At 38.8% G+C, this 25,941-nt stretch overlaps 1 protein-coding gene and 1 long non-coding RNA gene across 3 annotated transcripts; one reads left to right on the top strand and one right to left on the bottom strand.

The window, feature by feature from the left end:
* The first annotated feature begins 1,256 nt into the window (after positions 1-1,256).
* On the top strand, positions 1,257-10,061 carry LOC130564974 (uncharacterized). Of its 2 annotated transcripts, none has more exons than XR_008964315.1 (4): positions 1,257-1,399; positions 7,687-7,815; positions 7,938-7,965; positions 8,679-10,060. It is a non-coding gene; the product is annotated as an uncharacterized LOC130564974 (long non-coding RNA). The 2 variants fall into 2 exon arrangements; XR_008964316.1 differs by lacking the exon at positions 1,257-1,399 and adding an exon at positions 6,085-7,525 and having other exon boundaries at positions 8,679-10,061.
* A 4,122-nt stretch (positions 10,062-14,183) lies between these two features.
* On the bottom strand, positions 14,184-19,679 carry il10ra (interleukin 10 receptor, alpha). The gene is made up of 7 exons (XM_057351088.1): positions 19,161-19,679; positions 17,842-17,956; positions 17,577-17,749; positions 17,350-17,492; positions 17,004-17,157; positions 16,795-16,907; positions 14,184-15,865 (listed from the first exon to the last, which is right to left on the bottom strand). The coding sequence occupies exons 1-7, from the start codon at positions 19,222-19,224 to the stop codon at positions 15,017-15,019; spliced, it is 1,611 nt and encodes a 536-aa protein (XP_057207071.1). The 5' UTR covers positions 19,225-19,679; the 3' UTR covers positions 14,184-15,016.
* Positions 19,680-25,941: the final 6,262 nt, after the last annotated feature.

Below are 25,941 nucleotides of genomic sequence, written 5' to 3'. Positions count from 1 at the left end.
ATATGTCAGTTTAGCAGTATTTATTCTATAATGCCTCTCTCATCCTCCCTTTATTTCGTTTGAGCATTTTAAACAGGTTTTAAGAGAAAAATCCCCATGAGTGGCACGTGACAGCTTGTGGTTTTTGACTTCTTGTCTGTGTGTTCAAAACATTCTCAGAATTTGCACTGAACGTTACATCCACGCACCTGCTTGTGTGTCCAACGCCTTCTTTTTTTCGTGAAATCTACACAGTACTGTATGTAAACAAACAGAAACAGGTGCACGAGGGGAAGTCCCATCATGGGAATATCCTTCCTTAATAAACAGACACCTCGTCCTTTATTGATCTTCCTCCACACACCACATTTGACCTACTACACTTTAGTGAAGAAAACATATGTAGGTCTGATCTGTAAATTCACCTGAGGTCCTTCTATATTTCAGTGTGTGTGGTATGAGCAGCATCCTTTAATACAGTTTTCATCCAGTTCATGTCTATCATTTTAAATTCTGTTTCACTTTGATACTGCGTTATTTAAAGGCAAGCAAATACTGTAGATGCCTAAAGATAAACCTACCCTAAGAAATAATGAGCTAAATGGTGTAATGCTGTAAATAACTCAGTTGAACACCAGAGGGCACAACACATCAGTGTTTTCAACTGCTTCAGTTCTACAAACTGCTACAGGCCTGCCTACTACTAGCAAATGATTCATAGCAAAACAAGTGACATTAAACAATCCACTGTAGGTGGACTGATTTCAAATAATTCACATTTACCAGAAAGTTTATTTCATTTTGAAAATGTATCCTATATATTTATGCAATCCCCCTTTTCAGGGCATGACCCCCCAACACTAATATAAGCTGTATAGCCAATATATAGTGTATAATCTAAATATGTGATCAAACTATAAAACAGTGATAATATAGAAAGGTGAGAAAAGCATTTAAATAAACACTACAAAAAGAGGGTGGGCCAACCCTGTTGAAAAAAACCAGCATATGCTGGTTTGGTATGTTTTTATGCTGGTTTGCGCTGGTTTAAGATGGTCATGTGCTGGTTTAAGCTGGTTATGTGCTGGTTTAAGATGGTCCTTAGCTTGGTCATGTGCTGGTCCTAGCTGGTTTAAGATGGTCAAACCTCCATCAAAACATACCTAACCCAGCTGGATTTTTTGACAGGGAAGTCTTGCCAAAAAATAAGAATGCAAGGGAATGAAGATAGACCAGTTTGAAAAAAAAACGTCCTCTGTCCCCAGTCCACAGATTTACAGAAAGCTATAGAAGTGAGTCAGTGGCATAGAAACACAATATCATCGTCTCAAGAAAAGTATTTTAGCACAAATTAATAAAAGCTTGATTACACTTCATCTAAGAAAATCCAGCTGTACATTTCTGAAGAAGGGCATCATGGGTAAGAAAGTGGCTATAGCTGTTTACAAGAAAGCTCTTTTAATCTTAACATCTTCAAAAACGTTCAAGGTTTAGCGTTTGGTGCACTATATTAGTATGTTGCTTTATTTCTTAAAATAAATTTCTACTTTTTGTATTTGCATAGTGTCAGGCACTTTGTCCTTATTGTGTCAACACATATTTTGTATTTAATTGACTTAAACAACATCAATGTTGTATAACAAGCCCCATGTAAAGCTAAGATGCTAGCATATGTAGCAAAGAAAACAATGGACCTGTTTACGTCATAAGATTGAGGAATTCATGAGTTTCCAACAAACGAAACCATTAGTGCTTTGTCAGACTTAGTAAAACGAGTGGAAATATTTTATTTTAATACATTTTAAGACTGCAACTGCGAACGTTGCATCAGTAAATTGTAATGTGGCAGAAACATAATAGCCATATCTATTTGACTTCATTAAAACCTATGTAATTTGGTATTTAGCCTGTAATCAATATTTTGCTATAGACCGTTTTATGACTGGACTGCAGTTAAGTTCCGGTTTGTGTTTGGCTAGTGTCTAATAATATAACTATTTATATTTAATTTAATTTATATTATTATTGTGTTGTTTAATAAGTGTATTAAATAAATGAATTGTTGAATTTTGTTGTATATGTTATTTCATTAAATAAACAATTTGTTGAATGGGTCCTGTAGTTTGGTCGCATTTAAACAAACCGTATGGTACACTGACATCTAGCGGTTTGAGCTTGGTATCGCAGTCTAAATTCAAAATACCGGAGAGGCAAGTTTAGCCAAGGAACCGTTCTTCTCGGTTTCTTTTGCTTGTTTTCAGGAATAATCTACAGGCACTCTATTGTTTGCGAATGTGTACCGGAAGTTAAGGGCAGTCCATGAATGTGCGCATGCACAGTAACGTTTGTTTATGTTGTCATTTTGAAACCATCTATAGCAAAATGTAGTGAAATGGAGGAATAATTCCAGTTTTGGTGTCAGAAAAAAATAAAGTTAAACTTGAGCCATATTTACGCTACAAAAGTGGCACAAAGATGGACCTGAAGTGGCATTTTGTTGTATTTACACAAATTCTTCTCAGAGGTGCAATATGCAACATGAATTGCCACTGCAAAATAATGTTATGAGACTGATGTTTCAACATGAAACTATATGAAATATGATTTTGAAATATCAGCTCTATTTTGATAACAACAAAGTTGAAGGATGTTTTAATTATGCAGTTGATTTACACAGAACCAATGCAGGATTGATAGTTAGTCATGGTTAAGATGGGTCAGAGCTGCATAATTTAGTCCTTATTTTATGCCGAATTGCAGCGTTACCCAGAATTTTTTGCAGGCACAGACCAAGCCCCTGAACGTGTAAAGATACTTATAGATCCATTTTGGCAAATAATACCTGAGTTAGAGTGCCAGTTTACAAGACATTGGTATCATTTTTGTATTCTTATAGCTTTAAAGTGGAAATGAATTGTCAAGTTAACATTATTTGGGCAGTTGTGGCCTAATGGTTAGAGAGTTGGACTCGTGACCAGAAGGTTGCTGGTTTGATCCCCAGGGTCGGCGGGTAACAACTGAGGTGCCCTTGAGCAAGGCACCTTACCCCTACTTGCTCCCTGGGCGCTGCAGTGATAGCTGCCCACTGCTCCGGGGGTACGTGTGTTCACCACTTGCTGTGCGTGTGTTCACTACTCTCTGGATGGGTTAAATGCAGAGGTCACATTTTGTTGCCTTGTACATGTGCAATGACAATAAAGTTGAATCTAATCTAATTATTTATTAAATTGGTTTCCACTTCAATCAAAAATGATATAGTAAACCAGATTAGTGTGACCGTTTAAAAAAAAAGGATACCTTTGTATAGGTTTTGTAGCAAGGGCACCGCCATCGTGCAGTACCGCTGACGGTGACGTCACCAGGTTGGTTGGCTTCCCCGAGTTCATCAGACACAATGGGAGAGACACTGTTAAATACAGGACAGTGGAGGACATATAGGGAAAGATAACAGTTGAGACCATGAAACAATAGGTTACTTTCGTAAGTAAGTCGAGTGGAGAGATCCACCTATGGGAACGGCTAGACAGACAGAAGCGTGCAGCCAACGCCAGGTAAGGCCCCACCCCCTTACCTGAGAGCATATAAGGTCTGCCTGCGCTGCTGTTCTTCAGTAAGTATATTCGCTTCTTGTGCAGCAAGCGGGGCAAAGCTGGTGGATCTCTCCACTCAATGTTTCAGAGAACCGTGTTTACGAAAGTAACCTATTGTTCTCTTTCATCATTTCGTGTTTGAGATCCACCTATGGGAGAGACATGGACAGCTCCCCGATTGCCCAATACACTCACAGTGAAGTTCTGAAAGCCAGAAAAAAGGACGGTCACCCCCAAGGGGGCGGTGCTTGATGCATCCCATAATCATGCACCTGGCAACCCTTAACGCAGACACATAGCCTCTGTGCACATGCAGGACAGGCAACATGTATGAGGCACACACATGTAATTAACCCAGCAACACATATATAACACCCAGACAGGAATGTGAATGCATGCTTGGTGACATGAAAGTGCATGGCCCACTGGCCCGTTCAACCTTCGTTACTACAACAATGTGTAAACAGAAGGTAAAGGGATATAAGAAGAGGGAGCTATGAAGACCCCACTCCTAAAACAGAATGTGCTACCGAGGTTTTGGTGACATCCAATCGGTAGTAACGCACAAATGTATGGGAGAAGCCCAGCTGGCAGCAGAGCAGATGTCCTGCAGTGATACTCCCCTGAACAAAGCCCAAGAGGCAGCTAAGCCTCTCGTGGAATGAGCTCTGATGGCTCCTGGGGGCAGCACTCCCTTTGATTCATATGCCAAGGCTATAGCGTTCACAAGCCAATGTGAGAGGCGCTGCTTATATATGGGACTCCCCTTGTGAGGGGGCGCCCATGAAATAAAGAGCTGATCGCTTTTCTGGAAAACACTGGTCCTGGACATATATGCGTGTAATGCACGAACAGGACACATAGCATTCAGCCTCTGATCCTCTGCAGAGGAAAAAGGTGGAGGGTGAAAAGCGGACAGCTCCAACACCTCCAAAGTGAACGCAGGGAAACACTTAGGCATAAAAGCCGGGTTAGACTTAAGAAAAACCTTCTCTCCACTCAGAGAGAATATAGTGCACGAAGAATGTACTGAGAGTGCATGTAGCTCACTGTCACGTTTAGCTGATGCCAACGCGAAGAGCAAAGCTGTTGAAGGACAACAGCTTCAAGGAAATACCTCCCAGGGACTCAAAAGGATATTGAGACAAGGCCTCCAGCACCAAGGAGAGGTCCCATTCAGGGACGGTTCTCCTGATGACTGGCAAGGAGCAAGGGTCACCCTTCATAAATCTGCGGATTAAAGGATTCTGCCCGACTGTTGAGCCCTCAAAACTCACATGACAGGCAGAAATAGCTGCCAGGTAAATCTTAATTGTGGAAAAAGACCTGCCTTTATCCATAAGGTCCTGTAAGAAATAACAAAATATCAGGAACTGAGCACTGATATGATGTGAGACCGCGCCCATCACACCACCCTTCAAACACTTACCACTTACAACCATATAAGGACTGTGTAGATATGGCCCTGGCATTTTGTATAGTAGCAACCACACGCGGGTGAAGCCCAAGTGCGTTTAAGTTTGTCCTCTCACAGGCCAGGCCCAGAGAGCCACCCTGTCCGGGTGTGGGTGATAAATCTCCCCGTTCACCTGAGACAATAGGTCTGTGCAGAGGGGGAGGCGCCACGGCTGGGCATATAACAGAGGGATTATCTCTGCCAGCCATGGTGCTTTGGGCCACCTGGGAGCTATTAGAAGGAGTGACAGGCCCTTCTCTCTCACTCTGGCCAGTGAGGGAATTATCAGGCACAGAGGAGGAAAAGCATACAGCAGCACCTTGGGCCATGGGTGGGCCAGTGCGTCCACCCCGAGGGGCGCGTCCAAGTCCTTTAGCGAGAAGAACATAGGACAATGATAGTTTTCACGCGAGGCGAATAGATCTACGGTTGCCCGACCGAATCTCCTCCATATCATGCCCACTATCTGAGGGTGGAGGCGCCAATCTCCGTAAAGTGGGTTCCCCCTCGATAGAGGGTCCGCACCTCTGTTCAGGATGCGCATCACTGCTACAGAGCGGCCGAGATCGCGTATCGGGCTGAAATGTAGTAACAAAACCCATTTCATGAATGCTCTCATTCTCACGAGTCCCAGAGGCAAAACCTGGATAGCTCAAGCCATAAGACCCTGCAATCTGAGGCATGTGCGATATTGCACTCTCGCCCCATCTCTGAACTGCGATACACAGCTCATTAAAGAGAGAACGTACTCCTGGGAGAGACGTGCTCGCATGGAGACCGAGCTAAACTCCAAGACCAGGAAAATCACACTCTGACTGGGTGTAAACTTGCTTTTCTTTACATTCACCCTGATCCCGAGAGATGTGATGTGTGTAAGCACACTGCAGGTGTCCCACAGCACTTTCTCTTCCGATTCGGCCACGATGAGCCAATCATCCATGTATGTCAAAATCCGCTGACATGACATTCTTAGGGGAGCCAAGCCTGCCTCCGAACACAGACAAAAAGTCCGAGGGCTGAGTGAGAGCCCGAAAGGAAGAACAGTGAATTCGTAACACATGCTAGATAGGCGAAATGAAGAAACTTCCTGTGTGGCGGTCGTTCTATTTTATGGCACAGGCCAGAGTGCTGTGGGTTAACATTCTGAAATTGTATTTCTTCAAATGTTTGTTCAACACTTGGAGGTCCAAGATGGGGCGGAGAGAGCCATCCTTCTTTGGGACCAGGAAATAACGGGAATAAAACCCTTGATTTATCAGGCTGGGAGGCACCACCTGAATCGCTCCCTTCATTAAGAGAGAAGAGATTTCTTCTTTCAGAATGTGAGCAGAGCTCTCCTCCGTGTGAATTAATAATTGTTCGCATCACCCACTCCAGAATCCTCGCATACGTTGGCTCTTTTGCGATGCAATGGCGGACAGACTAGGGGCGACATGCGTGGATTTAGAAAGAGGTTTTCTCTCTGCAGAGAAACGTACTCTCCCTGAGACTAATTCATTAGATTTGTTTGTTTCATTGTGTTTTTTGTGTGTTTTGTGTTGGGGAACACCGGGGCCGAAGCCTTTATTAGTTGGGTGAGGGGAACGATGTGTGTGCTGTGTGGTGACACTGCTTGAGCACACTTCCTCGCAACCAACCCCCTGAACGTGGGGGGAAAGAACACAGCGTCCACTGAAGTGCCCGCAAGCTTGGACAGCCTGATGAGCATTGCGGAGGATGAGGTCGTTGACCGTAAGGATCTCCTTCCACAACGTTGGCGAGGGGGATCCTTTGTCCTACTGCTGCCCCAAATCCTCCAAAATGTCCACCTGGTAAGCGGAAAGCAGGGACAAAACATTAAGAACCCTGACAGCCAAGGTCGAGGATTTATAAGTGGCTTGATGAACGGAGGCAGAAAAATGGTCCATTTTGCCAGGCAAGATCGGCTTCGGGGGGACGAGCAGCCCGCCCTGGACAGGGTTGAGATGCCTGGCGATCCATGTCTTTCGCCTCCAGACCCGCGAGACCATGTTTGAGGTTCAGCGGGTCGCTCCAGTAGTGCCTCACGTACTTCGCGCAAGCTGGAGCTGGAGTTGTTTCCTCGAGCCGGGAGGGGGTCCCAGCACTTTCTGAAAGAGAACATGGAAACTGTAAAGCCACGGGATTATCAGAGGAAATATTTACAGTTAGAAAACGAGAAATTAATATGCTTAATAATTAATCATGCTTTTATTCAAATATGTCTATGTTGGTAAACTTCTATAAAAGACACACCCCTTTTCAATTTTTATTAATTTCTCATTTTATAACTGTAAATATTTCCTCTGATAATCCCGTGGCTTTACAGTTTCCATGTTTCACGGTCTCAACTGTTATCTTTCCCTATATGTCCTCCACTGTCCTGTATTTAATGAACTCGGGGAAGCCAACCAACCCGGTGACGTCACCGTCAAGTGGTACTGCAAGATGGCGGCCCCCTTGCTACAAAACCTATAAAAGGCATCCTTTTTTCTTTTAAAAGGTCACACTAATCTGGTTTACTATATCATTTTTGATTGAAGTGGAAACCTATTTAATAAACAATGTTAACTTGACTGGTTGGTTCATTTCCACTTTAAATATTGAGGTATAGTATATAACATTGGATGTGTTAATCTAAAGTATTGTGCTGAACTCTTTTAGATGACAGAGCTACATCAGTGTTGATCGGGATAGCCGTAGCGTTCTCCATTTTAGGGCTGTTCCTACTGATCTGTTTGGTGCAGATCTGTTGCAAAAAACTTGATTGCTGCAAAAAACTTAAACTAAAAAGTGAGTAACCTACCAGCATCAGTACATTTTCTTGACCTACTGTATAACAGACACTTGCGTTTATTGTATTGTTTTGTAAACAATGAGGAAAATCATGTTGTTCTCCCATTTTCTCTTGACAGACCCTTCGATAAAAGACAAAATTTTGAAGTAAGTAAACTGGAATCAATTGTTTTTTCAGGCTACTGCGTGCTTTGAATAAAATGATGTAAATTTGTAACATACTGTAAGGCATTCATTGGGCAACATTGTGATCCATTTGGACATACAGCATTTGTCATATTGTCATTTATATTTCATGGTGATGTCATTAATCCATAATGCTGTTACATCAAAGTTTGGTTACACATTTGGTTACACCAAAAATGAAAATTTCTGTCATCATTTACTCCTCCTTGTGTTGTTTCCAAATCTGTATAAATATATTTGTTCTGATGAACACGGAGAAATATTTTTGGATGAATGCCAAACAGTTCTTGGACCCCATCGACTACCACAGTAGTAAAAATTACTTAATTTTTTTTGTTGTTCAATTGAACACAAAATAAGATATTTAAAAGAGTGTAGGACAGCAAACAGTTCTGGGGTCACTTTTGACTACCATTGTCATTTTTCCTACTATGGTGGTAAATAAGTGTTTAGTTACAAGCATTCTTCCAAATATATTTCTTTGTGTTCAACCAAACAAATATATTTATACATGTTTAAACTCGAGGGTGAGTAAATGATGACAGATTTTTTTTTTTTCGGGTGAACTGTCCCTGTAAGCTTTGTATCTGTAAAGTAAAATGGAAAGCTAGACCCAATATTGTCCACACATGTTATGTTTGGTATTTTTATTTTTTGTGTATGTCCCTCTACAGGAAAGTGAATGTGAAGAAACCTCCATTCTCAATTAGCAGCATCGTTGACAAGAAATAACGGCAAGCACTCTGTGCAGCCGTTGCGTCAATCATTCCTCCATTACTGTAAATAGTGTAAATACAACCTGAAAGCCCATTTAATCTTTCTTTAGAACACTTCTAACTCTATTTCTGTTCGTGCTAACGTGAAAGCACCTGTCAGTTTACTTATTTTCTTTATTTAACTTCTCTGAAATGTGTGAATCACACCGAAAGGTAAAAGTGAGAATTGCAGAGACGTGGTATGATTCATAACCGTGCTGAGCTATAGATCACTTTCTCACAGTCTGGGAAGAGCAGCACACACTGCTATGGTTACCGAGATGGCTTCTCTTGTTTTCTGAAAGGTACTTTTATCCTGTTTTTCACTGTTTTCAAATTCACCGCAGATGTACAGAAAAGACATTTTCTCAAGCCTGTTTCTCATAAAAGAACTTTAAAGGTCATCAGACATCGATGAAAAGAAATCTAAATACACTGTGGTTCCAGAGCACATAATCTCCATGGTGATTTCTTATTGGTCAGATATGAGGAAGTGTTTACAAGTGATCAATTTCCTGTTAAGTGACTGAAATGAAACCACGATTTCAGATCAAAAGGTGTCAAGTACATGTAAATGGACTCACAATTACACAACTTTGGTCTGTTATTGTGTAGTATAAGTGTGGAGGGAGTGTGTTGTGTTTACAGTAAATTACCTATGCAATATATATATTTTCAAGTTGGAATACAACATAAAAAGTTTAAAAAATATATTTAATTTGGCCATTCTCTCAAGTAGTTGCTATGAATGCTACACTGTAAAAACGTTTTAAAGAATTTTTCATGTATAATGTAAAAAACTGTAATTTTATGTAATTTTACTATTTGTTTTACAGATTTTACATGTATTTTTAAATACAGTAAAAAAACATCGAAAATGTACATGAAATATGGGAAAACATAATAATAAAAAATGTTATTTTACAGTTTATTTCTGGCGCCCGAGCTGTCAGAAATGTGTTGATTTTTACAGCGTTTTTTTTTTTACTGTTTATTTATGAAAATACGGTAAAAAAATGTAAAATTACAGAAAAGACTGCAAATTTACAAGAAAAACCGGGAAAACATGAAATCTTACAGGAAAACTGTTATTTCACAGTTTATTTCTAGAACCCCAGCTGCCAAAAATCCTATTTTTAGCTCTTTTTTACAGTGTTGGTTGTTCTTCCAGCCACCATACCTTAAAAAGCAATTATTTTGCAAAATGCATATCTTTGTCTACAAAACTGATGTAACCACAATTTAAGGTCAAAAGATTTTTTAGATCAAGGAGAAGTGTCTGAACTATTGACTGGTTGTGTAAATTGAGACATAATGTACAACATATATATAATTTTCTATTAATTTTAGTGACTGGTCATTAAAAACTATTGGCATTGTACATTTCAGGTAGACCTTGTTGATTATACTGGCCACATATTGTTGTTTAAAAATGGAGAATATGACAAAGACTTTAGATTTATGTGCTGTTTGTGTCTTCTGGTGTCTGTCTTGTTTTCCATTAGAATCAATTCATGAGAATGCGCACTACTAAACCACAAACCAAACTGATTTTTATTAGCTGTTAAACATCTCACGCGACCATCTCTAGCACCCGGTTAGTTGTTTCCTGAGTTGACACACAGACACAAAGCGTATGGACGTGGTCTGTACAGACAGACAACAGCTAACAGGATCACCAGCCTGTTTCCCTCAACCGCAGAAACCCACTCTCCCCCGGATTATTAACAGTTTGACTCATACCCACATATGTGTGCCAGGGTTGAGCACACTTATTTGCACGTCACAGTGACTTGCATTACCAGTATATAGAAAATTCGGTCATATTTTATTGATGATAAAAAAAAAATTCCAACATGATCTTGCTGGAAATCTGTAGGAACATGAGAAAGATACTTTCTGAATGCTTTGCCCTGAACAGCGGGCTTAGATGGAAGCACCCCAAAAATTGGCACCACTGTGCTTTTAATTTCAGATCCCTTTTGATGTCCGGTTGGCAAGCTGCTACATTTGCAAAGAAATGCATTTTTAAAGGTTGCTAAAAGGTTATTTTCAGGTTGTATTGTTTATTAAATAAACGTTTGCATCGACTGAACCTTTCTGTTGCACAAAAGGGTCTTTGCAGTGGAAAAGTGTACTGCAGACTTAAAGGTGCTATTTGTAATTTTATGGAGGATATATTGACAGAGATGCAATATAATATACATAACTATGTCTTCAGAGGTGTATAAAAACCTTACATAATGTTTTTATTACCTTAGAATGAGCTATTTCTATCTACATATGCCGCAATTCCCCTTACATGGAATTCTCCATGTTGTTTACAGTAGCCCTAAACGGACAAACTGCTCTACAGAGCACACTTCGTAAATACGTTATCTCCTTCGCCAAAGTAGAGAAAACATGATGACATCTTAGTTCTGTGTGAGCCGCTAAATTTCACACACTGGACCTTTAAGAACGAAGCTCTTTTAAGAATGGTTGACTAAAGACGAAGCTCCACAATGTAATTTGTGTTTGTCTTCAGATTAAAAACGGCAGGTCGAAACAAAACAGTTGTCCGTGTACGACTCCTGCATCATGGGTAGTTTAGCACTACAATATTTGATTTGTTTACAACAACAACAAAGATTTTAATTCCCGAAATTGAGTGAGCTAGTGATGTTTCCCCACAATGTTTTTGGAATGTGTGCCATAGATTGTTGGTGATTGGGGGACGTGAATGAAACACTTCTGCATCCTTTAAAAGAGGCTAAGTGAAAGACATGAAACAAACGCTGCCTGGATATTACAGGATATTACAAATTGAGATGGCTTTTAATGGCACCTGATGACGTAACAGCTGAGATGTGTGGCCTTATTTTAGTTTGAGAAGAACCCGCTGTTGTGAAATTCTATAATTCATAAATCTTTATTTAACCTCCTAAATAACTTAAAACCTAAAATATAAGTAAATTTGTAACAAAATAGTGTTACATTTATCGTGGCTTATGAACCTCTTTGGTCCGTGTATATTTTGGTCATTTGTTTTTCAGTTTGAAATTGAACAAACGGGAGTGAGAAAACGATGATTTTTCATTTTTAACTTCAGGGGTAAAAAACTAATACACAGCTTGAAAAATCGATTTCTAGTGTCTAGTATTCTAGTCCAGTATCTCGTGCAGATTTAATAATGGAGAGCTAGAAAGATGCTGATGCGAACTACATTAATATTTGTGATATAAAGATTTATATCAAATGCGCTAGGTTGCACAGAAGAAAGTCCAGAAAACAATCTGCCCTGTACGGTTTGTGGACGGTTGTTTACTGAGAGCAATATAACATACTTTAAGAATCCCCACTGTACAGCAGCGGAGACTATTTATTCGGAACCGAGCGACAACTGAAGACGTCGCTTACTGACCTTTGATTGGCCAATCAGCGGAAGGGGGCGTTTCATACCGCCCACATGTCAAGTTGTTTATTCGTTTTTTATCCGTGAAGTTGAAAACGAAAAATCAAGTCGAATTCTCGTTTTTCGTTTTTTTGGATGAACGAAATACGAAGATGGCGCCGTTACTCTCTCCCGTTTGTTCAAGTTCAAACTGAAAAACAAATGACCAAAAGATACACAGACCCTCTTTCAGCCCAAGACAGAAATGTACAAACCTATTGAGGCACGTCTAAACCACAATCACAAGCTTTACCCACCACATCCTCTCAGGCACATTTATGAGCTGAGCGCCAAGCCGTTTGTGTCACAACATTCTCCAGAAATGACCTCACAGTGTTGCATCTACACTCTGCGTGTGCGTTCTGTCATGGCTGGTTTGTCTGATGACTTAGTATTAATGCTAAAACTTGATAAAAGCATGGAGGTGCATCCTTACTTTATTTCATATCTATGTTTTGGACAAACCCTGAAATGATAACGTATGATTGAAATCTCTCCATTCAATGTCTGTGCAACGCTATCTGCGGGGGTGCTGGGAAACCACTGCGAATGATGACGAATGAGATAGCGCTACAGTTTGCATGGGAGGAATGACAAGTCAGGCCGCAGAAACGCCTTTTTTTTCCACTTTTCTTCTAAGATGTAGGTATCTTTTCTTTACATATTGAAATGCCTGAGAAATCTGCTGCTGAAAAAATCCCAGTAGATTGTTTAGATCTAATCTATGTAACATTTTCTCTCTTTATTCTCATTGCTGTCATCCAAAATGACTAACTTAATACATTTTTCTCATTCTTGTGTAATTACATATAATACATGCAGATGTGCAACAGCAAGGTGATGGGTTCAATTCCTATGGGAATGCACAAATGCATGCGTAGAATATAAACCTGGAGAGTTGTACTCATAACTATGACATATCTATGTCTTCAGAGGTGTACAAAGACCTTGCATAATGAAGCGTTGTGTTTTTATTACCTGAAAATGAGCTATTTCTATCTAGTCCTACATACACCACAGGTCCCTTTACATGGAATTCACCATGTTGTTTCTACAGTAGCCCTAAATGGACAAACTGCTCTACAGAGCGTGTTTCGTAAATACATTATCTTCTTCAGCAAAGAAGTGAAAACGTGACGACATCTTTGTCCCGTGTCAGCCACCATAGTGCTTTGAAAGGGAGGGGTGGATTGAGCCGTTCGTTCCAGTTCGCAACCTCAGTGCTAGATGCCACTAAATTCATACACGGGACCTTCAAACCAGTCAGTCATTTTGAATAAATATAATGTCATGAATAGATACAATGACTGAGAACTAAAATGACACAATAACTGTGTACTTTATCTTGGAGTGCACAGCCCGGAATCTCCGTCACGCATTTCTCCGTACATTTCCACCATCATTGCGTAACCCTCCTCATAACTGTGTCGATGTGTTCAGTCAGGAAACTCTGTGTTGATATGGGTAAAAAAGTACTGTGTGTTTCCTTCTCTATCTGAAGATGGAGGTCAAAGATGTGGCCGAGTTTCACTCTCATTCTTGCCAAACGACTCAATGTCACATAATGTTCTGAGTCTATGGAAGTACTGCGTAAACATTTGTGCAAGTTCTAAATCTGGATGGCTAGATTTACATCTACACTTTCAGTGTGTAAAATCGCTCATGGGTTGCTCATCTTTATTGATATTGAAATAACGTTTGTTAAAAAGCACTGAGGGGTTCATATGAGGTCCTTCTAATGTGCCGTCCAAGGAAGTTGCATGTCATGTCATGTCAACCTGTGTACTCTCACAGGGTCTTGTGGGTTTTCGAAGAGGAAGAGCAGGTCTTTCCTGTCTCATTTGCATATGTTTTATAGAATAGGAAGTACATTCTTCATTTGATTATGTTTGTGTGTGTGTTTTGTGAAGTCCCTGCCATTCTTTAAATTACAATTTAAACGTATTGGATGATAACACAGAAAACATTTTGCACACAGAAAATGTACAAAATCTGGTTTTTTTTATTAAAATATAATTTTTGTCACATATGACACAATTCAACATATTAACCCAAAAATTTTAATTCTGTCATCAATTCTGCCTCATCTCATTTTTAAACCTGTATGACTTTCTTTCGTCTGCAAAACACAAAAGAAGATATTTTGAAGAAAGTTGGTAGCCAAACAGTGCCGGTACCCTATCATTTCTTTTGCATAGACACAAAACCAATGCAAGTCAATGGGTGCCGCCGCTGTTCGGTTACCACCATTCTTCAAAATATCTTCTTTGTGTTCTGCAGAAGAAAGAAAGTCATGCAGCTTTGAAACGACAAGAGGATGAGTAAATGATGACATACTTTTCATTTTTGGGTGAAATATCCCTTTAAGTCAATAAATAAATAGACCAAATGCAAAATACAAGTGTGTGCAAATCTGCATCAAATCAACACCAGAACGAAACACAATCAACTGAATTATTGGTGGGTGAGATACGCGGGATTGAGATCACGATCTGATGTTGAAAGCTGGCAGTGACATTTGATTTAACCACCAACAGTTTTGGTTTACTCATTTTCAAGCTGTAGCAGCCACATTCAGGTCATATCTCACATTTTATCAGGGAAACATTGGTGTAATGTTATTCTCAAATTTCTCCGGTAGGGCATTAACAAAATGACCCGATGTGTACAGCAATCATCGAACGATGCCCCAGAGATCTTTCTGCTGTATCTGTAAACATTGCTTACAGTATGAATGTAAGTTGCAGGAAACAAGGAAGAGCAGGTATGTATAATGTCCATACCACATCCGTTTTGCTTGCTTACGCGTACATTAAACATTTGCTCACGTGAATGTCAGTTCTACATCTCCTAATGTAAGAGGCGAAGTGTCCAACTGCTGATTTTGTCCATGAAATAAGGGAAAGGAAATCAAAAGAGCAGATGATTCACAGTCCGACTGAGGATTCAACTCGTCTAACACAATCACTTCCTTCTCAGAGTTTTTCAGATAGCTAGGTCTGTCGTTGTTTTCCGTTGTAAAAGTGCAATTGGTTTTCTCATGAGACGCTGAAGCACAGTCTGTCGCTACGAGCTTCCTAGTTTTACACCACATGCACATTTCGAAGTCTGAACACAAGCATGTCACATGACCGGACCTGTAGCCACCACTCGGGCTCACCATATTACTGTCTACATCACAAGGTACGGTTATTTCCCCTTGTTCATCCGCAGAAGGGCTCTGACTCCGATATCCATCTCCGACGACCACTACCTCGCAAAGGAGTCCGCTGTCCGCCCCTTTGAGACTGTCGGAACCATCCCGGTTCCCCATTCCCAAACCGCTGTCCTCTCCGCGCTCGCCGCCGCTCATTCCTCCGTCCAGAGAAGGAAGTTCTTCCATGCTTCTTCTTCCACCGTCCTCAGATCCCGTCAGGCTTCCACAGCCGCTGTCGTCCTCTACTGTCTGCGTATCCGATCCTCTGAGCTTTATCGAGTCCTGCTGGCCGACACTCACGCCGCTGTCTGTACTCTCTCTCCTCTCTTTATCTTCCTCAGGGAATAATGTTGTATTGTCAGGCGCATTAGTCTTTTCTTCTGTTTTGTTGCTCATCAGCAGCCACCCCTTGTCAGTGATGGTCTCAATGTGGACGGATCCTATGTTCATGGGGTGCCATCCGTTCACAGCAGATTTCTGGTGGACGGTAACATAACATTTTGTCACAATTCAACGTATTAAAGTGATAGTTCACCAAAAACTTTAAATTCTGTCGTCATTTATTCACCCACTTGTCATTTCAAACATGTATGACTTTCTTTCTTCCGCAGAACACAAAAGAAGATATTTGGAAGATTGTTGGTAACCAGTGGCGGTACCCATTGACTTGCATTGGTTTTGTGTCTGTACAATAGAAGTGAATGGGTATACCGTTGTTGTTCGGTTACCAACATTTTTCAAAATATATTTTTTTGTGTTCTGCAGAAGAAACAAAGTCATACAGGTTTAAAATGACATGATGGTGAGTAAATGATTAAAACATTTTTCATTTTTGGATGAACTTTCCATTTGAGATTATGGCCTTTTAAAACCTTTCATCAGAACCAGCTTCACTTTTCTTAGTCATCCTCCAAATGTGTTTAAGTTTAACCAAAGGGTCGTGGTAACCACGCTCACACAAAAAAAGCATTCACACTCAGCATTTTTAGTACAGTTTACCATATTAAATATTGACATGTCCCACTAATGTTCAACAACCAAAAAGTTTCTAAACACCTAGTCTAGTCTATTGGACTTTCTCTGTTGTTTTGCTATTTTAAACCTGACAAATTCCTGTGTGGTTTTGACACGGTATGACTTTAACTGTAAGCTTTAACCTATAACTTTGTCCTGATCATGCTAGAGCACATGCATACGTAAGATTAAGATATCAAAAAGTCCCCAGCATTTCCCCTTCTGCATTTGTTCCTCGAAAGGAGAACCGATATTTCTGCCACTGTTAGCGCTGAGGCGTCAAAACCCTGAGCCATCTGACTTTATTCCTTTTTATAAACCCTGAAACTGGCTTTCTATACTTTTAGTTTTGATGAAACTGCTTTGATATAAAAATCAGCAGGATGACTCACCAGAGCTGCAGGCATTTTACCAGGACGCCTCAGGAAGAAACAGATGGCAAACATGAAGAATGACACAGTTCCAACTACACCAAGAGTTACTATGGAGATCACCAGTGACCTGTCTGTCAAACAAGAGGAAACCAAATGCAATGGTTAACATTTCTCTCACAAATAAAATTTTAATGACATACAAGAATATTAATATTATCTATACATACCTGCTGATGTATATATGCAATGCTGTAATGAGGAGTTCCTAACATCTGCGGATACCATCTCCACTGTCACATTGACACAATATTCCTGCAAGAAGTGTAATGAACTAAACTCAACCTCACCATCTTCATCCTCGTCTTCAATTTGTGTTATAGCCTAAATTAAAGAAAACATACAGTAGTTTTAGATTAATGAATCAGTTTCCGTTATAATAAATCACTCAAATACTAATTTTACCAGTCATTTGACCGAAACTCACTTAAACTTTCAATTGCAATATCATCACATTAGGGAACAGAGTAGAAACACATTTACTGTAATGTGGCCGAGTGTAAATGAAAACTCTACCTGACTATCTCCTTTGGGGTACAGAGTGACTGTGTAACGTGGGCCAAAGTCAAAAAGCTTCGCCAGAAACTGCTTCCTGAAATTCGTAACCTTCACTGATTTAGTGGTGGAAGACAGGTGGAACTCTGGAGCTAACAATTTGACTAAAACATGAAAGTACATTAAAAGTTAAGACAACTGTAAGGTGAAATAAATCACACTGGGTTCTGTGTCCATCAAAAACTTACAGTTCACTAAACGAATTCTTCGGTTACTCGACCAGGAAAAGCTGCTATTGCCTTGAAACAGTCCAACCTTTACTTTTACTTCTTCTGGTAGGGATATAAGGTTCCCGAGATAACATGTAGTTTCTTTAGTCATGTTACAGTCTGGCACGATGTGCCATTCAGTATGCACATATCTAACAAAGAAATGAGAAGAGAAATACTTTAGCTTTAGAAATGAAAAATGGATGAATTATGTGTTTTGATGAAAGAAACCTTTTCTGCTTACTTTGACTGCTGGACTTGATAAAGGGCATTTGGAGGAGCTCCATCAGGGGGATCCCAGAACACAGTTGCATTTCCTTCCCATATTTCATAGTTTACTTCTATTTTCTGATCTGCACCTGTTATGACAAGAGAGAAATGACAAGAATTATTTCCAAACTTTCCCAGTGTATGTAGGCATGTTCTTCACTTCCCATTTGAGATGTTAGTTGTTTGTTCTGTACAGTATTTTAGATGTAATATAATATAATATAATATAGTATAATATAATACAATATAATTAAGGATGTAAAACGATTAATCACGATTAATTGCATCCAGAATGAAATTTTGTGTTTACATAATATATGTTTGTGTAGTACGTTGCATATTCATTTTGTCTTTATAAACACATACACATACTGTATACATATTTAGGAAATATGTATTTATTTAGTTGTAATTATTTAAATTATATAAACATCTTTATTTTTTCTTAAATATAAACATGTGGTATGTGTATGACAGTGTGTTTATAAATACAAATTAATATGCACAGTACACATACATATATTATGTAAACACAAACTTTTATTCTGGAGACGATTAATCGTTTGACAGCCCATAACATAACATAACATAACAGTTTCTTGTCACGGTAGCTTATAAAATCATCCAAATTAACTGGTTTTATTAAAGACAAACTTATTATTATTTGTGAGTGAAACCTGATTTCTAATCTTTTTTGCTCGGTAAGATTTGGGGGTGTTTGATACAGAAACACTGCTCACAGGGGACATCCAATATTAACCTGGAATTTACATTGATCACGTCACTGTTTTGACCGAAACTGCCTTTACATTGAAACTCCCATTTGCCTTATCAATATTATTAGAATAATAGTAAGTTCTTTGAAAGTAAATAACACAAATGACAGCGGTGGGTTAAAAGTTCATTTTACCATACATTTAAGAAAGTGGCTTTAGGCAACAGAAATGCCTTTTGTGATGTTTTCTTTAACATTATATTGGAGTTCCCACGTATTGGTTGTTTCCTTTACTATCTACCCCAAATCATACATGTTAAAAAAAAGGTATATTTTCATTAAAAATCATATTTAAAGAATCTACTCAAAACCGAAAGGTTTTAAAAATCACAAGAAAGATAAGATAAAGTCTACTACTTTTCAAATGCGGATGTATTGAGTATAAGGTAAAATAATCTAACATTGCAGACATTCAAATTCAGCATATTTAATAAAAAAACAATAAATTAAATTCCCTTTATAACATTTTGTTATAAGTAATACATAACTGCAGTATTCTACACATATTTTTCTCTTACCTGCTGCATAAAGCCCAATCTGTGTCCACATGACCAGCACACAAATCCATGAGGTGAAATCCATATTTATATCAATGTATAAGCAGCATATCCAACAACGAATCCAGCTCCCATTCCCCACACAATACTCCAAAGAACCAAATACTTGATAATAATGAATAAATAATCGTAACAGTCTTTAACCAGCTCAGCGTTCAGTTACTCTTCTAATACTGTATGTCGCTCTGTCGTCCCCCCTCTCTCTCTTTCTCTTTCTCTCTCTCTCTTTGTCTCTCATGTGAATGTGTGGTTGAGTGGTTAACTCTATGTATCAGCACAGCAACTTCCCCTTACTCTGTTTTGCTTCTCTCCTCCGTCATAGCTGATATTTCCCCAACTCAAAGATAGCAACATGTTTTTTTTTCTCATTTGTGGTTATGTACGTACTGATGTGGTAGAAGTCGATCTTGAAGTTCAAAAAATCTCTCAGACAAAGAAGGTTCAGGAGTCAAGGAGTTAACTTTATTTGATCAGGTCAAACAAAGGAGATGTCCCAAGTCATCTGAAAACTTAGTGTTTTCCTGCCTGTAGTTATAGTGAAACTTAGGAAAGGAGGTGCTTTCCTAAACCAATCAGGATATTCCCTTTACCTTTTATTTTTTATTATCCAATCATTCTCGTCTGCCACTATTATTTTCTAGGCAACAAGGGTTGTATCTAATAGTGGAATGTTGACCTTTTCTTAGTTTTTAAAAATAAGTTTTCCTGTTGGTACCAGTTTTCAGGCCACAAAGTGAACTACATGTTCAACCTTTTGAACTTTATCTAGGTCAGGCCTTAAACAGATCTCAAAGACATCACTGAATTTTATATTGCTGAAATCTGGTCTATACTTGGTTAAAACGATTAAAAATATACTTATATGTTCAAACAACACTCAATCAATGCTTAAGTATACTGATTATGTCATTAAATCATTAAGTCATCTTCATATATTCACTTGTATAATAGTTATTGGTCTGATTATTAACACATCTATGGTAATATCATTCCTATGAATACTTCTTATAAGTGGGATGTACAACAGAGCCCAAAAGTGCATATATGCACAAAATGACACAAAATGATCAGAATTATGCACAATAGTACCTTCAAAGTGTGCAAACTGTGGCTGCGTGAACAATAGCGTAAACACAGAACTAGTGGAAAATCTCAAATGTAAAAGTATAAATCCATTGACACATTTTATTTATTCTAAGCATAGCTGGGAAATACCAATGCACTACTGTAGATGTTGGCATTGCTAAAATATTGCATTGCTCAATTAGAAGTCAACACAATTGAAATATATATGAACAGTGTGTATTACATACTGTATGTATGTGACCCAGTATGTGAAAAACCAGAAAAAGTATTTTTGCTGTTTTCACGTACTACACTGTAAACAATTTCCCCGTAAATTTACAGTAAAGTACTGGCAGCAGTGGTTCCAGCCATTTACTGTAATTTTACAGGATTTGTAACCGTTTTTTCATACAGTTGTGCTGTAATTCCACAGTAAAGTACTGGCAGCTATTTACCGCAATTGTACAGTTTAAGTACAGTTTTCTGTTTTACGGCTGTACTGTAATTTCACAGTAAAGTACTGGCAGCAGTGGTTCCAGCCATTTACTGTAATTTTACAGGTNAGTTTAAGTACAGTTTTCTGTTTTACGGCTGTACTGTAATTTCACAGTAAAGTACTGGCAGCAGTGGTTCCAGCCATTTACTGTAATTTTACAGGTTTGCAGCTGTTTTTCATTTTACATTTGTGCTGTAATTCCACAGTAAAGTACTGGCAGCGATTTACCGTAATTGTACAGTTTTCAGTTTTACGGCTGTACTGTAATTTCACAGTAATGACTATGTTATTTTATATTTACTCTACTGCCCAGATAGCAAATACATACCTTATTTCTCCCAGAAATGGGCCATAATGCCACCACAACTATCTAACTCACCCACAACTGGCCCAATATATAATAATGTATTGAATAATTGGAAAAAACACAGAAACCAAGCAAATGCAAGTATTGTGTTTAATTGATGCTGACAATAAAATCGACTCAAATGAAGCAAAAATAAATATAATGTCAAACGAGGTGCCAAAAAACAATCACACTAACATTTAGACAACAGAAAAAAGCAACAAAAACAAAGTCACACAATACAACAGAAACATAAAAATACAATGGAAACTATGCAACAAATAATGTCAAACAATAAACTAAAAGCAACACATACTGTAAATAGTAACACAATGCAAAAAACACAGCAACAATAAACTAAGCACTAAATTCATATATTAAGGATCAAATTAAAACAATTTAAAAGATTTAGTGCATAAAACATTTTATAACAGAAACCAATAAACGAACTGAATGAATAAACAAGAGAAATTAAAGACAAAAGGTATGTTTACAGATGTGCAAATATGTATTAGACAAATAAGTTACAAACAACACTGTAAAAGATGAAAACAGTTAGATGATAGAAACGAATGTACGATCGTTTTAATGATATACATTTTTATATAATATAATATAATATCATATAAATATTGGCCTTCTTAAAATTAGTTGTTGTATTCCTCATTTGATATAAATTGGTTTTGATGTGTCTGCTAAGGGTTTTCATGATAGTAATAATAGTATCATATTATACGATATTATTATTGGCAGTTTTTGTTGCTTTTAACTTTGTGGCTAACCAAAACCGACCCAGATCTTAACCGAATTACGTTCTTTTTATGGCAAGCCTAACTCAAGCCAGGATGTAGCCAAATTAATGCTTGGTTTTTTGTTTCTTCTGGCTGACCAGACTCACGCCAAAAGCGAGCCTAATTCTGTTAATTCTGTTGACAGAAGGGCCAAATTTAAATCAGATTTGGCCTAGAATTTGTTGTTGTCAGGGAAGAGACGAGCTGTGATGTGATCTTGATTACCGCGCTGTTTTGAAAAAGTGGGATGTGTTAAAAATCCCCACCCCCACATGCTGCTTTTCACAGCACAAGACGGGTGTACAGTTTTTTTTAGGCACCAACGGGTGTACAGTTAAATGCTGCAAATTTACAGAAAGGGATTAATCTATGGGCCTTGGTCTGTTAATATACAGGATTAAACTGTCTATTGAAATAACAGTTTTTTACTGTTGGAAATTGCCAGTTTTTTAACAGCAATTTTTTTGCAGTGTAGGTCACATATAATGACATATTTGCTAATCTTCATGTGCATGCATCTGGTATATCTGAAGATTTATTCAACACGTCACGTTTACACTTTGGTCTGATGAACCTCACTTTTGAACCCACAACGCTTTAACACATCTATAGTTCGCAGATTTCCCCGTAGAGAAAACCAGCTTCAGGCACATGCGATTCTTAGAAGAAATGAGCTGTCAAGCACAAAAAATACTAAAATAAACAACTGTGTGTAATTTTATTCTTTTGAGGTTTAATTTCTTTGTTCTTTTCCTTGTATTATAACATGATAGGCTGGTTTGCTTAAATGATACTGGTTGACTTCATCATCAAGAAAGCAAACTAAAAAGAATTTTACATTTAATCCACTGTGTGCCTGTTTATGTTTGCACTTCTCACTTTCCCATTCGCTAAAGAACTGAAATCTATCATTTTTTCATGTGTGGTAACCGAGTTATTCTTCTCGCTCATAATGGCATGCGTAAACAGGCCTAGAAACCCACTTCCAGTGAAACTTATGCAAGGATCAGTTCCCCATGACTACTTATATGAAACTTCACTTTATAAAAAGTAACTGTTGTTTCAAGATCAGCAGTTTTACAAGAGGATTTTCACACACCTGCTGAGCTAAGGCTAGATCACATGAAACTAGACATATAACTCTCTCAAGTCTTGTTCTGGTTTTCAGTGAAAAATGTATTTAGCAGACAGAACTATGACACAGCCTTACTGTAGATTCTGGAAGCTTCCTTGTAGCTTTTGTAGCGCATGGGTTCATTTTCAGTTTCCACGAATTCACCACTTGTAACAAAGTGTTTTGTGAATGCACCGGATAAAACAACATCTAGTGTATGAAATGTAGTGGCTTCTAGTGGTGAGGTTGTGAATTGCAACCAACGGCTCCTAGCACCACGGTGGCTGACACAGGACTTAGATGTCATCACGCTTTTGCTTCTTTGCCAAAGGAGATAATGAATTTCCAAAACACGATATGTGGAGCAGTTTGTCCGTTTAGGGCTACTGTACTGTAGAAACAACATGGTGAATTCTATTTAAGGGGATCCGCGGTGTATGTAGATAGAAATTGCTCATTCTAAGGTAATAAAAACATAAAGCTTCATTATGTAAGGTCTTTATACACGTATTTATGACATATTTATGTACACTCACCTAAAGGATTATTAGGAACACCTGTTCAATTTCTCATTAATGCAATTATCTAATCAACCAATCACATGGCAGTTGCTTCAATGCATTTAGGGGTGTGGTCCTGGTCAAGACAATCTCCTGAACTCCAAACTGAATGTCAGAATGGGAAAGAAAGGTGATTTAAGCAATTTTGAGCGTGGCATGGTTGTTGGTGCCAGACGGGCCGGTCTGAGTATTTCACAATCTGCTCAGTTACTGGGATTTTCACGCACAACCATTTCTAGGGTTTACAAAGAATGGTGTGAAAAGGGAAAAACATCCAGTATGCGGCAGTCCTGTGGGCGAAAATGCCTTGTTGATGCTAGAGGTCAGAGGAGAATGGGCCGACTGATTCAAGCTGATAGAAGAGCAACTTTGACTGAAATAACCACTCGTTACAACCGAGGTATGCAGCAAAGCATTTGTGAAGCCACAACACGCACAACCTTGAGGCAGATGGGCTACAACAGCAGAAGACCCCACCGGGTACCACTCATCTCCACTACAAATAGGAAAAAGAGGCTACAATTTGCACGAGCTCACCAAAATTGGACAGTTGAAGACTGGAAAAATGTTGCCTGGTCTGATGAGTCTCGATTTCTGTTGAGACATTCAAATGGTAGAGTCAGAATTTGGCGTAAACAGAATGAGAACATGGATCCATCATGCCTTGTTACCACTGTGCAGGCTGGTGGTGGTGGTGTAATGGTGTGGGGGATGTTTTCTTGGCACACTTTAGGCCCCTTAGTGCCAATTGGGCATCGTTTAAATGCCACGGCCTACCTGAGCATTGTTTCTGACCATGTCCATCCCTTTATGACCACCATGTACCCATCCTCTAATGGCTACTTCCAGCAGGATAATGCACCATGTCACAAAGCTCGAATCATTTCAAATTGGTTTCTTGAACATGACAATGAGTTCACTGTACTAGAATGGCCCCCACAGTCACCAGATCTCAACCCGATAGAACATCTTTGGGATGTGGTGGAACGGGAGCTTCGTGCCCTGGATGTGCATCCCACAAATCTCCATCAACTGCAAGATGCTATCCTATCAATATGGGCCAACATTTCTAAAGAATGCTTTCAGCACCTTGTTGAATCAATGCCACGTAGAATTAAGGCAGTTCTGAAGGCGAAAGGGGGTCAAACACCGTATTAGTATGGTGTTCCTAATAATCCTTTAGGTGAGTGTATATTATATTGCATTTCTATTAAATTACATTTTGGAACTTTATTCGTGCAATATCAATATATACGGTGCAGCTAAACATTAAAGATATTAGATCATGATTCTGGTGTCCTTGACTTGACCTTGAACGAATTCAGGTGTATTGATGATCAGTAAAGAATATATCTGAAACTGAATGAATAAATGTTTTTTTTTTGTGTGTCATATGTGTGGCTGTAGGTAGATAAACAGAGGCTACAGTATGCATGTTCAGACACCTCTTTCAAACCACATTTAAACTTTGTATTCACATACAAACTTGCATTTTTGCAACTAGGCTATACTGTATGTGATTTAATATGACCCGAGAATGTAAATAGGGCAAACATCCTGAGATGAATCACAGTACAGTAAATTGTAGATACACATTAGCCAAAATATTTAGGGCAGGTATATTTTTAGACACAGAATTCATGAACACTACAGAAGCTCATATTGAGATCAGTACCTAGCTTGTGTTGCCATGGCTGTCTGTGAGGTCACGGATCAAACAAAAAATAAAACCCCCACAAAAAGGTTGAATGTCACAAATAACACTTTTTCCTGCTAAATTCTGCAGCATTTATGAAAAATATATATTTACAAATGTCATAATTACACTTTAATATGGCAGTTTTTAAATAGCAGGTCAGTTGTATTAAAAAAGTTAAAATCAGAGTAAAAGTGCAAGAATAGTGAAGAACAGCCAGACCTACACTTGTATTGTGATTTATATGTGACTTGCATTATTATAAAATTACTTTTAATACCCAATACTGTGCTGCACTTTTTTACTTCTGCTTATAAGGGGCTTTCTACGGAGACCGGGAGGGGACATGCTCGTTTTACTTAGTTTTGTTGTGGCCACGAGATATTACCTCGTGGGAACGTGATAATATGTTGTGGCCACCAGATGTTACCTCGTGGGAACGCGATATTATGTTGTGGCAACGAGATCAGCTTGTTGAGGTAACGACATCCTTATGTTGTGGCCACGCCATGTGAAGTCGTTCCCTCAAGATCCTATGGTGAGGGAACGACTTCCTTTCTCGTGGCCACGACTTTGTATGTTGAGGGAACGACATCCTTATCTCGTGGCCCTGACTTCGTATGTTGAGGGAACGACTTCCTTATCTTGTGGCCACGACTTAGTATGTTGAGGGA

This window comes from Triplophysa rosa, linkage group LG14 (genome assembly GCF_024868665.1).
Source record: "Triplophysa rosa linkage group LG14, Trosa_1v2, whole genome shotgun sequence".
Taxonomy (NCBI): Eukaryota; Metazoa; Chordata; class Actinopteri; order Cypriniformes; family Nemacheilidae; genus Triplophysa; species Triplophysa rosa.
The sequence above is the reverse complement of the archived record's forward strand: the minus strand, read 5'-3'. Positions and strand labels throughout refer to the sequence as shown.